At 48.9% G+C, this 16,801-nt stretch overlaps 1 protein-coding gene across 1 annotated transcript in view; it reads right to left on the reverse strand.

The window, feature by feature from the left end:
* Positions 1 to 16,801, reverse strand: part of LRGUK (leucine rich repeats and guanylate kinase domain containing) — a 99,850-nt gene that overhangs the window by 9,526 nt on the left and 73,523 nt on the right. The window contains exons 17-18 of the mRNA XM_054988580.1: positions 10,978 to 11,066; positions 6,273 to 6,413 (exon numbers count right to left, since the gene is read on the reverse strand). Coding sequence (XP_054844555.1) covers positions 6,273 to 6,413; positions 10,978 to 11,066 — 230 coding nt within the window. The remainder of the gene's footprint in view (positions 1 to 6,272; positions 6,414 to 10,977; positions 11,067 to 16,801) is intronic.

The raw sequence follows: 16,801 nt of genomic DNA on the forward strand, positions 1-16,801 counted from the left end.
GCCCTGCTGATCCTTCTGCTGGGCCGGTTGTTGTGCCGGACGAGGCTTGAAGGGCCGACGCCTCCTCTGCTGTTGTGCGGGAGGGTAGGGCCGCTGTTGGTAGGCAGGATACTGCTGGTAGCCCGGCCGCTGTTGATGGTATCTGCCCTGGTAATGGTAAGGGCCAGATCGGGGAGCGTACCGTGACCTGGAGGAGGGCTTGTCCGCTGGAGCCAGACCCAAAGACCGCGCCGTCTGCCGGTCCTCCTTCTTTTTCTTCAGGGTCTCGTCGGTCGCTTTGGAAAAGAGCGAGTCCCCCTCAAATGGCATGCTCTCCACCCTGGAACGCACCTCTTGGGACAGGGCCGTAGACCGCAACCAGGAGTGGCGCCTGAGGACCACCGCCGAAGCCATCCCTCTAGCAGCAGTGTCAGCAGCGTGGCTCCCAGCGTTCATCTGCTGCTTAGACAGCCTCACAGCCTCTGTCTGCAGCAGGGACACCACAGCCTTCTGCTCAGGAGGGAGGTCTCGTGTATAGGATGCCAACTTCTCCCAGAGGTACAGCTGGTACCCTGCCATGATGGTCTGATAGTTGGCAATCCTCAGACCCAGGGAAGAAACAATGTACTGGCGCCTGCCCATGGCATCCAGTTTCTTGCCCTCCTTATCGGCAGGTACCGAGGAGTGACCCGATCGCCTGGGGTTGAACTCCTCTGTGACCAAGGAGGAAGGTGGAGGGTGTTTCACCAGCGCCGGCCAGGTACCCTGCTTGATCTTGTAGAGCTGCTCAATCCTCTTGGATGTTGGAGGTTGATCGCAGGGCACCTGCCATACCTTCTCCACGATTTCCTCAAGACCCTCGAGCATGGGGAAGCCAACGTACGCCGGGTTGTCTCCGTAAATGCGTTTGAGGAGCTTGTCCTTGGTCTGGGGAACTGCCGAGGAGATGTCCATCTCGAGAGCCTTGGCCATCCTTGCCATCTGGTCGGCGTAGATGCGGAGGTCCTCGAATGGCGAGTCCGCAGATGGTACCAGCTCCTCAGCTGGCGATGGTTCGGACCAGGACTCCGACTGGTAGCCGCCAAAGCTCTCCACATCCTCCTCATCGGAACCGAGCTGGGATTCCGGAACCTGGTGCGGAGGGGGAGCCCACGTCGACCTCGATGTCGAAGGCCTCGGTTCCGACACGGAGAAACCCGCAGGTGCCCCTTCCCACTGGCAATGGTATGGCGAGGGGAGGTAGGAGGCCTGTCGATGTCGGGACGCAGTGGACCGGGCCGATCGGACACTGTCCCCAGACCGACGTCGCTCACGACCGGCAGCCGGTGAAGATGGACGGGCAGGGGAAGGACGGCTCCGACGAGGAGACGGGCTCGGTTCCAGCCTCGGCGACCGAAGAGCAGGCGATGGTCGGATCCGACGGCGCGGGCTCGGCTCCGGCCCCGACGAGAATTCCGCGGGCACCGTCTCGAAGGCCATCGGATCCGGCACTGGCACGGCGAGTTCCTCTGGTTCGGGGGAATCCAGATGAGGGGAAGGCGTGTGAGGAAGCACGATGACCTCCTCCTGGGGAGCGGGATGCGGCGACCGATGATGTTTGGTCTTCTTCTTCTTCTTCGCCGGTTCCGAAGAAGACCTCGGAACCGACGCGCTCCTCGCCTTCGAAGGGGACCTCGGCCTCGACCTCTTAGGTTTTACCGGAATCGACCCGGTCGTCGGTTCCGATCGGGGACTCGGTAGACGGATCCTCGGTTCCGATGTCGGTCTCGGATCCGACCTGGTGGAAGATGCGCTACGGGGCGGCCGCACCGGTCCCTGCGCTGGAGAGGCCGCTCTCGACGCCGAGGCACTCGGGGGACGCGGTTTCGACCCCGACCTCGCGGAGGCCACTGAGCCAGCTCTGGAATGCCGTTCGGCAGAGGGGCTAGGGCCGGCCTTGGAGGAGGGCAACGGGGCGCCTCCGGACATGACCTTCTGCCACAGGGAGGAGTTAAGACGGGCCTTGCGCTCCTGTCGGGCCTTGCTGGTGAAGCCCTGGCAAATCTTACAGGCCGTTACATTATGGGTCTCCCCCAAACAGAACAGGCACAGTTCATGGCCATCGGTCTTGGCCATTTTAGTGTGGCATTGGAGGCAATGCTTGAAGAGAGCCTTTGAGGCCATCTTCAGGGGCACGCGAAAGGAAGGTCAAAAACAGTCCGAGTCAAATTACCGAGTCCACAACAAAGTCCAAACGAGATCCGAAGAATAGTCGAGGTCACGAAGTCCGAAGTCAAAAGCCAAGCAATCAGTCAGAATAAAGCACGAAGCACAAAAGCACAGAGCAACGAAGCTCACGTTCTCTCCAAGCGGCGGCAAGAAGAGAACTGAGGGAAGGGGCCGTTGGTCGCTGGAGGATCACGTGACCGTTTGGGCGGGAAAACGGTCGCTGAGGCGCGCGACAAACGGCCCCTTCGGAGCCATGGAAGCTCTAGAAAATTCTCCGGCGGCTGGCCTGCGCCTGCGCAGTCCCATGTGTGGAGGCACAGAAGAACGAAGATGAACATGTTGCTCTATAAGCTCCTGAGACTTTAATTAAGACCCAAGAGATTGAGGGTGCATATAGCTGGGGCTGAGATTGTCCTGAAATTCCACCCCAGTGGCAAAACAGACACCTCCACAATGGCTGCAACAGGTACCGGTCAGCTTTTTAAACCTGAAGGGAGGAGGATAATGTGAACACAGCTCAGTGGACTCTACCCCTCAGGCAATAGCCCTGGTTGGAGATACCACCGGCAGTAGACACAGGAAACTGTTCTGTGCTGCTCACAAATTTCTACAAGGCCCACAACATCTCATTTTCCCATTGGGGGAAACAAAAGTTTTATAAGCAGGGCTGAATTCAGCTGCCTGATTGATTGGACCTTCCCACTAAAAAAAAAGAGGGCCCTAGACTTGAACACAGACAGACCTGAAAATACCTCTCTGGCTTCTAAGATTTCAGTAGGCAAGCGCCACTGGCTGTGGGCGGAGTTGCAGAGCCATGCGCAATACATGGGAAATGCTGTGGAACAAATTATGCAAAACGAGAGCAACTGTGAACACGTGCTTCAATTTGCCTAGCGTATACGGGGCACAAAACTTGCATTGCCTTCATGGATGGCTCCTACTCCTATGTGATGAATTACATATCTTAAGAACAATTAAACCAGGGGTTTTTTTCTGGGAAAAGAGGTGGTGGAACTCAGTGGGTTGCCTTCGGACAAAATGGTCACATGGCTGGTGGCCCCGCCCCCTGATCTCTGGACAGAGGGGAATTTAGATTGCCCTCCACGCTGCTCAGCGGCGCGGAGGGCAATCTAAACTCCCCCCTGTCTGGAGATCAGGGGGCGGGGCCACCAGCCATGTGACCATTTTCAAGAGGTGCCAGAACTCCGTTCCCCTGCATTCCCCCTGAAAAAAAGCCCTGAATTAAACTAAGACTTATGGAACATGAATTCCAAGAGATGTTCCCCTTTCATCCCCGTCTGTTCTGCAGCCAACTTAGGCATATACCAAAGGCAAGGAATGATGCCACACTATCTCTCAGCTCTGGACATCCCATCTCAGCGCCGAATATTTACCTTAGCATGTTTAAACGCCTTTCCATCAATGGTGCTTTCTGGCAGATTCAGGCAAGTACCCCTTCAAAACAGGATTATGTCCTTGCGAATTAGGAGTCCTCGACTCATTGTCCCACATTATTCTAGAATGCCCTCTTTTTGGTCTGTTACGCAAACAATTTTTAACTGAACACCTTCGGTATAATAATTTTATTAAAGGAGGGATTTTAGTTTACCTTTTAGAAGATCGTAACCCTTGTGTTACTTCAAGTGTTGCAAAATTTCTAGCAGATGTTTATAAAGTTAAATTCAAGCATATAGCTGCACCTGATTGCTGAATGTTTATTAATTTTATTATTAACAGCTACTAATTGCTTGTTTATGCTTATGCTTCTGCCTATCCCTGTCTCTGATTGTAGACTATTATTATTTCTAATGCCAATAAAGGTGATTGATTGATTGATTGATTGATTGATTGATTGATTGATTGATTGATTGATTGATTGATTGATTGATTGATTGATTGATTGATTGATTGATTGATTGATTGATTGAAACACGAAGGAAATTATGTGAATTGTGGCTTTGCATAATGCATACAAATCGCAGAATTCAGCAGAATTTTGAGAGGGCCCAGATTTCTGGCAGAGGATGTACATGCCCTGCCCACAACGCAGAGAGCCGACTGCACAGTAGGGACCGAGGAGTGTGTTGACTGTCTCTCTTCCTCTCTCTCCTGTTCCAACCAAAACTCAGGTATCAACTAGAGGGCCACAGCGAGCATCTCCCGGAGGCAGCCTCCGTCACCTGCCCTTAGGAAGGCTGGCTTCAGCCTCCACTTCCTCCCACAGCCTGCTTCACAAGGACGCTTGTTACGTTCAAGTGCTATTAGCAGCTCGCTTTGCTTGGTTGTCTGTTAATTCCCACAAGGATATTAAGGGTGTTAAATGCAAGCATTTGCAGAGTTAAAATACATTAATATGGCAAAGTGGGATATATTATCCCCCTCCCCTCACACACATCACAGCTCTTCACAGCCTCCTCTTGACACGGCCCTCACCTTTTCAGCAATACTGATGATTGACACCTAACCCCCCCCCCCCCGCAAGCCGATTAACACCCAGCTCAGATGCTTGCAACTTCCTGCTCCTTCCAGAGCAAGAAGGGAAGGCGCAAACCCCGACAGGGCGGTAAGCAAGCCCGTGACAGCTGGAAAATTAAAATCAGGTAAGCAGGGGTGGGCAGGATGGGGGTGGGGTGGGGTGGGGTGGAAGGGGGATGTCATGGAAATGGAGGGTCTTCAGGGGATCCTGCCTTGGACACCCTCCCAAACATTAGGGCTGTTTGTTTCAACAAAAGATCCAAGGACGCTGGGCTGAGAAGCTGGAAGCGTTGGGATTTGGTGATCATTTAGGTTGCATTTCTTCAGGTCAAAATATTGATCAGGTATAGAGATGGGCACGAACTGAAATATGAACCAAAGTTTATCACGAACTGGGCCGTTTTTTGTTTCGGCTTGCGAACCGGTGGTTCGTCTGACGAACCGCGATGAACTGCTATGATTTTCAGAGCAGTTCACATGGTTCGTTTTTTGGTTTCTCACTGCAGACAGCCTGGCACTGATCAATCTGTTACCTAGGCAATGGGGGGGATGGGCTTTCTGCAGACCTTCTGAGCCCTGGAAGTGACGAACCAAACCATAACTAGCTGTCCCTCTTCACAATTAAAACACTTGAAAACATTCTGTGACATCACACCAGCTCAGCTGAATTGGTATTTTGTACTTCAAGTATCTAGCGCACACACTCCCTCCTCCAAGTTGCTCGAGATAGTGTAACCAATTTCCCCTATGTTATGAGCACAATCATCTTACAAGGTAGGTTAGATCTCAAGATACATGCATGTAGAGGAAGTTGCATTCTTGTTTGTAGTTTCCAGCTCATTACACTGATTTATAATAATTACAGAGCACTTACATACTGCCCTTCTAGACAGATTAATGCCCCACTCAAGAGCAATGAACACAGTCAGTGTTATTAGTATTCCCCCAAATACAGCTGGGGAGCTGGGCTGAGAGGAGGGGCTTGCCCAAGGCCACCTGCTGAGCTCATGGCAGTAGCAGGAGTCAAACCAGCAGAGTGCTGATTGGCAACCCAACCACTTACCCAAGGCCACCTGCTGAACTCATGGCAAGAGTGGGAGCTGAACCAGCAGAGTGCTGATTCGCAGTCCAACCCCTTAACTGCTATGCTACAGCTATCTCCAGCCTGAACAATTTTTGACCTGCCAAGCCAAATTAAACCTGCCAGCCATGGCTCTTTTTCCAGTTCTGGGCAGGCGGCAAAAAATGCTGGCCAGAGCTGGGTGCCTCCCAAGTTGTGGACATCCTGGCTACTCACCTTCAGTGCCATCTCCATGTGCATTTGAACCAGCCACCTTTTCAGTCCACTTCAAGCACCTGACAAAGTTGGCTGCTGCTGGGGAAAGCACACTCTGTACTCATCTGGTTTAGCTCCTTTTTGTCTGGCTCCCTTGAACGGGATTGTCAAGGAAACGAGCCCCGTGTCGTCCAAACACTGGGTGGATTAGGAGCTGTGCATACTTTACGGGTAACAACATACGGATGGAGAACCTCTGCTTCCCACTCCTTCCTAAATAAATGGGGGAGGGGGGCGGTGGACAGAACAGCTTTTTGTTTGCAACGGAACCCACCTCTGGTCTGAGCTGGCAGATTGGAAGCCGCGGTCTGAAGATCCACGCCGCTGCGGGCTGGGGCTGACTCGGGCGCCGTAAGACGTGGGCTCCAAATACTGGGGGTACATGCCAGCTGCCACTGTGGTGCTGAAGCCCTCTCTGGAATGAGATGCATGTGGCTTTCAGGCTTATTATCATGACTATTATTATTATCATTATTATGAATAGTCCGCCTTTCTCACTGAGATCAAAGGTTGGATTATACAGTGAAAACGAAAATTCAATATCATCAACAGCATACGCACAAACACAGGGAAACACATTAGCACAGATGGAGAAGATACTACAAGAAGTAGTACCCCCCCTTTCCCTGCTAGCCCAGCGTGAGATCCTCTTGTTCCATTCCTGCTCCCCTGACTCCACCACTCTCAGCCCCCCCCATTCCCTTTTCCCATTCTGTAAACCTGGAATCTGATATGGGGCCGCCCCCCCCTCTTCCTTCATTCCCTTCTTTCAGCCCCCCTTTTCTGCAAAGCCTTTGCCTGCAGGTGATCGAATTATAGCCCCCCTCCCCACATCTGGCCTTTGAAAGCTTTTCATCCGGTTCAGAAGCGGCTCAGCAACTGGATGGGAGCATGGGGCCTGCTGGGTTACGGCACTTGCTGGCAAGCTGCCTGGTCAAGGGTCACTGAGAACGGCCACATCTGGTCCCCACATACTTTTGAAGGAGCCAAGCTGGACGGCAGCAGGGCCGGAAACCAGAAAAGCCGGCATCCAACTCACAGTCCTGAAAAGCAGGCAGGGACCCTGATGAGACCCTCAGGCTAAAAATCCTGCCCATCCCTGGTGTAACCCATTAATTTTCATCCCCCAATAAAACTGTTCCTCTTCTATGCTTCTCTCCCATCTCCCTCTTTCCCGCTTCTGAACTTTATGCTGAAAACTCCTTGGGGCAGGAACCTGACTCTTTCATTTAGATAACTCCAGGAAGCGCTATGTATGTTGACAATGCCAGCCAACAGGGTGGTTTGACCCAGCCGTAGACGAATCTGATCTCGCGTGGGTTTTTTCCTTACTGTGCACCTAATTCCCAAGTATCTTCACAGTCAGGAGACTCAGAGCTAGGGGGGATTTTTAAAAAATTTATTTTTTACTTTTATTGTACAAAAGTTAAAAGATAGAACAAGAGAAGGAAAGTGGAATGTAACAAGAAGACAACTGTAAAGGGCCAACGGGTGGGGGAGGACTGCAAACCTAGAGAAATCCCCAGGTCTGCAGAAAACTCAACAACCTTAGCCTCTGAAGGTTAACCCCCAAATCATAGAAATCATGACTCCAGCTTGGATAACAAACAAACAAACTTACAAGACCTTGCAAGACTACATCATAGTATCTCAGTGGTGTCTTTTTAACTGTAACAACATTTCTAATAGGTGGTACTGTTTCATTTTTCCAATGAATTGACTGGGAGCCAAGCAACAAGTGACGCCTGACACAGGTTGGACACGGGTCAGCTCCCCTCAAGTTTTGATGGGAAATGTAGGCGTCCTGGTTTTACAGCTCAGCTCTCCATTACAGCTGCAAGACCAGGACGCGTACATTTCCCATCAAAACTTGAGGGAAGCTGACACGTGTCCAACCTGTCTCAGGCGTCACTTGTAGCTTGGCTCATAGTCTCAACCTGCTGAAATGAGCCAAGAGCCCTCCAACAAATGATACTCTGTCCAAGGCAGGGCGACTGAACAACGTTTCCCGGGGTTGCCAAGCTGGTTCCACTCCCCGGTTCTCCCCTTGCCCCTGTTCCCCTTTCCTCCAACTCCCCCCCCCCGTTGCTCCCAACTCTCCCCTCCTGGTACTCCTCCCCCCCCTTTCTGGCAGCCCGTACTTTCCCCTCCTCCTTGTGACCTCCATTTCCATGGCAACACCATAACGGATGCTGAGATTTCATGAGACAACATTGCAAGATCTCAGGGGCCATTTTTTAAATTTTATTAACAACCTACAACTTACAGAACAGAACACTTCCAAACTTCAACCGGTGCTTGTTACAAAATTGTCAATTTCTATGTAAATAACCATTAACTTGCACTTTAAACATAAAACAGAGTAATATTTGAGGCAGAGATACTATTAATACAGCCTTCTATTAAGTAGAGTCACCAGAGACCCCCCATTTCCATATCAATAGCTTCTTGATAAGGTAGTTTTGTTAACAGAAATTCATTTTTAGAGAGAAACTCCAAAAATGGTGCCCATTTAGCATAGAAGTTTGATATACCTGAGGGATTAGCCTGCAGATAAAACTTTCCAGTTACTTTCTCCATTAACAAAAAGTCCTCAGGGGCCATTTTGAGGTTGTTACGCAACTCTTGAGAACGCTGCCCAGTTATCAACATATAACAAGTAGGGGGACCTACGAAAACTTGTGGTGGAAGAGAAACCTCACTTTTCTCACAATCGAAGAGAGACATTTCAATCCATATACAATGCTGGAACACACGCTGGAACACAGGGAGGCTGCTGGAGGAAATGTTCTTGCCGAGCATGAAACAAACTCTGTTTGCCACAGCCCCCCAAATCTGAACAATAAAGACTGAAAACAAAGGCTTCCTAAACAGAAAGTCTTTAATCTCAACTGTGTCCATGGCAGAAATGATAAAAAAGACAGGATCTGTGACTTTTTAATGCATGAAGTAGAGACTGCTAGCGCTACATACTTCCCAACTAGATAGTGCAAGGGGGTTGCTACAGCTGCAGCTACAGTAACTCCCCCCGGAGCATTATTTTCACTTCTCCGTAGGTTTTAAATTGCTGCATGCGTCTAGGAGGAAATGGGCTGAATCAAACTGAAACTTCCATCAGATGTCAGCCTCCATTCCTCCATTTCAAGATAGCTGAGCACTTTTTACACAGCATTACTCTGAAAGGTGTGTAAAACGTTTGCTTGCCAAGTTTGTCCTTTGGGGCAATTTTCTTGCCTGTGTTTCCACTTAGGTTCAAAGTAAACACGACCTATCAGCGTGCGCCTCTCTGGAGCCCATTAGCGCCCTTACTAATCGAATGACATTGCATTAGTTCTATGCTGTGGCACCCACAGAAAAAAGGAAACTCAACACTTTGTCTTGCTGCGGGCTCTTGATAAAAGACGGCTCTCTGTCTCTTGGCAACAGAGTGGCTGAATGAAGCCGCATCGGCCTCGCTTAGCTGCCATTGCTGAACTCTGGGAGCAAAGAACTATTTTCCGTGAAAGAGGCCATTCTGCTCTAAATGAAACCGGGTGATTTTTCAAGAGCACAGCCGGGAAAAGCAAAATAAAAAAGGCAGAAATCTTTTAACAGCTTTTTTTGCAATTACTTTGCAGAGAAGGGGCTCTCTCCTTTGACACAAACAAACAAGCAAGCAAGCAAAAAAGAGTTTCAATCCACTACATCCTAGGGAAAGCAAACTTAAAATAACAGGGGCCTTACTGCATCAGAGAGAGCATCAAAAAATTTTGTGTATTTTGTGCAAACTCAGCTGCCGACCCTGTCCCCAAATCGTGCACCAAAGAAAAGCAAATTTGGCAATTTGGGAATGTAAATGTACAAAACAGTGGCTGGATAGGAGGGGCTGATGCGCATTCAAGAATCCCCTGACCTCTGCAATTTGACAGTCCTGTCTTAACGCTGCTGGAAGTAGAATGACAATATCGCTCATTCCCTTTGGCTCATTTGGATTTAAATAGTCTCCAGTTTATTGTCTGGCTGTTGTGAGGATTTGTTTATTTTGCACTTGACATCAGAAGATTTTGCAGCAGCAGTCAGCATTTGATGCTACATGTCACCATTTGTGTTTTCAAAATTCGACAAAACACCATTAGTGTTTGTCAAAATTCCTGCAAAGAGCCCTTCTGCGCAAAATTATTTCATGATGAAGGACACATGTAGGATTCTGAACTGCTTTGCAACTGGGATGAGCTTTGGCCTGTCCATTTAAGATGCTGAATTATAGTCCTTAGTGCAAAACAGAGACCTGCCATTAGTCGCAAAGTCCAGAAAATAATTTTCCTTATATACTGTCCTGTATTCATCTTTGGGTTTGGCTATTCCATGTGACAAAGATGCAAACGAATGGATGTCACAGGCAGTGACATCCAGGTGCAATTCAACAGGTCTGAGAGGTTGTTTTAAAAAATTAATTTGGAAACAAAACAAAACAAACCCAAGTTGCTGGTTCTCATGTGGTTTTTTAAAATCTGTTTTGAAAACAGTCTTCAAAAATTTTGGCACTGTGTAAGTGGAACTTCTGGCAGGTACCTGAAGGCCTTGGGCTAACGTGGGATTGTGCACACAGACTAGGGTTGCCAAATCTAGGATGGGAAATTCCTGGAGATTTGGGGGTGGAACCTAGGCAGGGCGGGGCTTGGAGAGGGGAGGGACCTCACTGGGGTATAATGCCATGGAGTCCACCCTCGAAAGCGGCCATTTTCTTTCGGGGAATGGATCTCTGTAGCCTGGAGATCAGTTGTAATTCCAAGGGATCTCCAGAGCCCGCCTGGAGGTTGGCAACTGTATCTGGGGTTATCCACAGCCCCATGGATCTTTCTCAGATCTCTGACACAAAGAAATCCCTTTTCTCTCTCTTCCACTCACGACAGCTCTTTCAGCTGCCGTGACTTTATTGAAACATTTATTCCCCACCTTTCCCCCTCCACCCCCAAAGAAAAGGGCCCAAGGCATCTTACCTTGGAAAGAGCTGAGAGTAACTGCTAGATGCTTTCCCCATCAGTCCCTGCCGTGCCATTTGTTGCCGTCTGTGCAGAGAGGCCTCTTCCTGAATGAGAAGCACAACAAACCTATGAGAGTGAAATCTCCCGGGGCTCAGAGGGACGTAGAATGAGCAAGATATTCCTCTCTGCCTACAATGAGAAAGAGGACCAGTAAAGCGCCCTTTGTGCTGGAAAATCCAAGGCAGGCCAGCCAAATGGCACCAGAAGAAAAGGGGGGATCACATGGAAGGGTTGGCGGCAGGATGTCGTAGAAACATAGGAGGCTGCCAGTCAAACATAGGGTCCATATTGTGGCTTCCATGAGCTCATCAGTCCTGCCTACAAGCCTTAAATACACAAACCGCAAAACCGCGGTTTTATAACATTTAAAGGCACGTAGATTAATAACAGCAACAAGTGGAAGAAACTCACACCACTTAAAGATAACATGATAGATCCAGCACGCTGTTTAAACCCTTAGGGACCAGAGTGTCCAGCCTAAAGATTCAACAGACTTCACGTTGCAGTAAAACTTTCTGCTCCTATTTCTTATGAGTAGAGTCAGCCACATAAAGGACTGAAAATCTACATTCCCTTTCATCTCTGTTTTCCAAAAAAGTGATGGGCCAATGGCGCCTCAAAATTCTGCCCCTTAATGGGTTACACCAGGCAGCCCAAAGATGGTATGAATACCTGAGATGGTGGCATCTGAGAGCCAAGCTAGAAGGGACGAATTACACAGACTCACATGTATTCCTCCCTGTTCACTTGCGCTCCACTTGCACTCCACTCGATCACATAGTGATCGTCACTTCTAGCTTGGCTCTGAGTTAAATGTATGAAGCAGTCATATACTGAGTCAGACCGTTGGTCCATTTATCCTAGGACCGTCTGCTCTGGCAGGCAGGAGCTATCCAGCATCTCAGGCAGTGAAAAGCCTGCAGAAGCCTGGTGGGTGGATATGGCCTCGCTCGTCAAATACCTGAAGGGCTGTCACATGGAAGAAGGCGAAGATTTGTTCTCTGTAGCACCAGAGGCAAAGACTGAGTGGACTTAAGTTACAGGAGGGGAGATTCGAACGGACCATTTGGAGAAACTTGGTAATGGTGAAAGCAGTTTGATGGCGCAGCCAACTGATGGACCGGGGGGTGGGGGGCAGGTCTACTTTGCTGGAGGCCTTCAGGTGGAGGTTGAATGACTACATCTCAGGGATGCTCTAGCCCTGAACATCCTGAATTGAGCAGGGCAGTTGGACTAGATGGCCTGGAAGGTGCTTTCTGATTCTGTGATTCTAGTGTGAAAAACTTGAGAGCCAGTTTGGTGTAGTGGTTAAGATCATGGGACTCTAATCTGGAGAATGGGGTTTGAATCCCCACTCCTCCACTTGAAGCCAGCTGGGTGACCTTGGGCTAGTCACAGCTCTCTCAGAGCTCTCTCAGCCCCACCCACCTCACAGGGTGATTGTTGTTGTGGGGATAATAATGACATACTTTGTAAACTGCTCTGAGTGGGCATTAAGTTGTTCTGAAGGGCAATATATAAATCAAATGTTGTTATTATTATTATTAAAAGGAACGCCCTTAACCTGGAGCTGGTTTTAGTTGCTTGGGGTGCTGGCAGACGATGTGCTGATTCAGTCCAATCTGGGGCTCAGCATGGACGCTCAGATCCATCTTTAACTGATCTCTCTGGATGGAACTGTCGCCCCAGCTGACTGTGACTCTAAATCAGCAAAAACTAGCTTCGTGCCTCTCTCTCTGTATCCATCTGTTTGGCCTGTTCTTCGTGACACGTGAAGAATGCTTCGTCAGCTATCTGCTAATAGAGTTATGGGAAAAGCAGGAGGCATAACTGGCTAAGGAACAGCACTCCAAGCAAAGATGCCAAGTTTATATATAGCTAGAAACAAGCCCAACAGAAGATAACAGAGGGGTGGTGGCAGCACGCAGGCTCAAGGACGCTGTTGTAAGTGGTGCTTCTGGTTTCTTCAGCCTTTGTAAAGGGGACAGTTCTGGGTACCACAATCCAAGGACAAGTCAGGAAAAAGATGCAGAGGAATCCCAAGAATGAGAAAAGTGCTTTGCAAAGAAACAAGCTGAGTTTGTTCAGCTCACAGGTGGCCAGCGGAACCGCCAGCAGAAGTTTGAGATTCTGGGCTAGATTCACGTAGAATCTCTCTACACGAGATGCCTTGGTGAATGTTCGTCAAGTTTAGGGTGGCACAATGTTAGCCAGGAAGGGTAGTTTTAAAAGATAGAGCCAGCAGAGATTGCTCCTCAGAGGGTTTGTCAATTTCATCTTTGCCTCCCTGAAGGTTCTGTCAATTTCACCTCTCCAGTCTAAAACTGTGTGGGATGGCAACCAGAGGGCAGTGAGGAATGGAAATGGGCTGGAGTTGCCTTCCAGAGCCGGGCTTGGACCTGGAGAGGTTCTAATGGGCTGAAGTTTCCCTTCTGGTATTTCACAAACCCTTCACACAGCTCCAGTGTATAACAAAGCCTTTGCCCTGCCGCCGGCTCTGTCATTTTAAACTACCCTTCCCGGCTAACATTGCATCTCCCGACACGTGTTCTTCACGTATTGATATCTCGTGTAGAGAGACTCAGAGCCAAGCCCTGTTCCTGCCTGCCTCTCCAGATTTTGCTGCTGGTGCTCACCAGCTCAGGAGGTGGTGGTAGAGAGTGCAATCGTAGCCGACTTATGCCGACCCCTGCTGGGGTTTTCAAGGTAAAGAGACTAACAGAAGTGGTTTGCCAGTGCTCACCTCTGCATAGCGATCCTGGATATCTTTGGAGGTCTCCCATCCAATTACTGACCAAGTCTGACCCTGCTTAGCTTCTGAGATCTGATGAGATCGGGCTTGCCTGGGCTATCCTAAGGCAAATTTCACTGAGACACCAGCAAAAGGCAGGGGGAGAAAAACATCCGTACTGTTGTGTGTGCACTACTGTAGCAGCAGCACTTCATATCTGCAACCCATTTGCTAAAAAGTAGGGTTCCCAACCTCCAGGTGGTGGCTGGAGATCTCCCAGAACTGCAACTAATCAGTCGACAGAAATCAGTCACCCTTGAGAAAACGGCTGCCTGGGAAGGAGGACTCTACGACATCATACCCAGCTGAGATCCCTCCCTTCTCCAAACCCTGCCCTCCCCTGAACTCTACCCCCCAAATCGCCAGGAATTTCCTAACATTTTATTTATTTATGCATTCAATTTGTAGTCTCCGTTTTCCCCGCAAGGAGGCTCAGAGCGGATCACATTAATTTAAAAATATAGAAATAAACAATTAAAACTGGTAGATAAAAAGAGCCGTTGCAGTTTCACAACCCACCCTAAGCAGCGCACATTGCACAATCCCGCATGTAGTCATTTGGGCCCACGGTGGCCAATGGCAAACAACAAATCAAAAAAGCAAAGGCCACGAGGGGACACTCCCCCTGCCCCCGGTAGGAGGCTGGAGAGGAGACATCTCTGTCATGTATGCCTGCCTGCAGTACATGCCATGTTATGTGTTACCTGTTAATCCTCTGACACTACAGAAAGTTCTGAATACCATGCAATGCCTGTTAATTAGTAGTTCAGTGCCTCATCTCTACTTTGAAGTTAAACCCTTCCGCTTCTCCAGGCGACGGCCTTGGGGCCAGCTGCGGCCAGTCTGAATTGTATCTTCTCTGGGAACGGGGATGATTTCATACGCTATTGTTGCCTACGATAGTCTAAACTGTGATACTTTTTGTCTCTGGCGTTCGCACCAGAATTTCAACGGGCTTCTAACCTGGGGGTGGGATTTTTACCCTCTATCTAACCATGCTTTCCCTTAACACGTCACGTCTGCCAATTCGACTGTCTGAGCAACCTGAACTGATGGATCTCTAATAAAAGTTACTTCGACCAATTCACCTGAGTGTTTGCTGTGGAGAACGAAGGGATCTAACTGCCAGGGACAGGGGCAGCACGAGGCTCGCATGATGCTGTCACTTCCCAAAAATGATATCATCACGCAGCCCAGGAGCGTGCACGCCTGAAAAGGTGAGTGCCAGGTCTCCTGCCTCCCACCTGGAGAGTCAGGGGACCCGGTAACCCTAGCTGGCATGTAATATGGAGCCCTCAAACGTGGGCAGAGACTCAAGTGGGGCCTTCAGGTTGAAAAACTTGCTTGCTCTTGAGATAAACTCAGGTTCTGAACCCAATGCCTTTAAAACTCTGGTTGAGAATTCTCTGTCTGTGTGTGTGTGTGCATGTGTGCGTACAAGTGTGTGTGTATGCCAGGGAGATAAATCTGAGGGAAGCTTTAGGGAAAAAATCTAGAATTATGAAGTCATAATGCTGAGTTTCAGTACAGCAGGCCTGGCAGCTGTGGAGTTATTCCCAGCCTGCCTTCTCGCTAAGTAAATCTAGTCCTACTTTCTGATGTCTGGAGTTACGACTCCAGGTGGAGAGGGAAAGCCAGAAGCCTGCCTGCTACCCATCGCTTAGCAAACGGCTTTCATTAATACTGAGAGAGGGGGGAGGAAATACAAAGGAGCGATGCTCCAGTCGTGGCCTGTGCGCTGGTTCTTTTAACTGCTTCCTGACCTGCAAAAATTGTGCAAGATGCTTTTCATATTGTGTTATCTCCGTGCCAGGGGAAAAGTCACTATCTCCGCCTTTGCGTGCCAGGCTGCTTTTTAAGGCACAGGAGAAGGGCATACCATGCCTTTAAAATCCATTTTGGTATATCTCTGGGATAGGTCCGAGGTAGTTTCCAAAGGAAATCACACTAAAACTGTTAAAGCCTATGTGACCATATAAAACCACAAAAGGAGCACAATGCCAAACAAGTGGCAGTGTTAACATGTAAACCAAAAACAGCAGCAGTTCAAGTAGGACGATACATCCAGTAAGTTTTATAACTCAATAAACAGATCATTAGATCAACATTTAATGCTTGGGAAAACCAAAACGCATCAGCCTGGCACCAAAGGCTCGGATTTGGTTAGGAGGGAAGACAGTCCACACCTGAGGTGCTACAACTGAAAAGGCCCTGTCCTTCGTGGTCCCATACCTCACCCGAGGCTAGACCTTGGAAAATAATCTTGTAACTTGCATAGACTCATATGGGGGCAGGCAGCCCTTCTGGTCCCTTGGTCCCAGACTCTTGAGCTTTAAAGGTAAGAGCTGGCACATGGGAACTGAACCTGGAAATAAACAGGTGAGTGACATTGCCAGTTATCTATGCCTGCTAGAGGGCTTGCTGCTACCCTTTAAACCAAAAAAAGGGTGGGAAACCACAATAGGAGGAGGAAAAACAGTCAAGTAATAAATATGTATATAAATAGTGTTTTCTAATATATTTAAAGTAATCAATGCTCTAATTAAATGAATTCATAAATAAGTATGAAAGTGCTTACAAATACAGATAAATACAGGGCCGTTTCCACACTACTCACCTTCATCCGGAACGCTGCGGAACGTCGCAAAAAACCCGCGGAAGATAGGACCTTCTTGCGTGAGTTTTGTGTGATGTCGTGCAAAACTTGCGCAAGAAGATGCTATCTTCCGCAGTTTTTTTTGCGACGTTCCGCAGCGTTCCGCATGAAGGTGAGTAGTGTGGAAACGGCCCAGATCATGCTATGTAAACAATACGAAACCGCCAAACCAGATATTGCCAGCTGCAAAAGGGTACAGTCTTTACTGAAAATCTAATATCTGTTTTATCCTTTTTCTTTCAAAGCAGCTGAGAGGAAGATGTGAGAAGACCATCCAGACAGTAAATGTCCAAGGTAAGTATCCACAAAAGTCAAAATGAGTATAGAAAGTC

The sequence above is a fragment of the Eublepharis macularius genome, chromosome 9 (genome assembly GCF_028583425.1).
Source record: "Eublepharis macularius isolate TG4126 chromosome 9, MPM_Emac_v1.0, whole genome shotgun sequence".
Classification (NCBI taxonomy): Eukaryota; Metazoa; Chordata; class Lepidosauria; order Squamata; family Eublepharidae; genus Eublepharis; species Eublepharis macularius.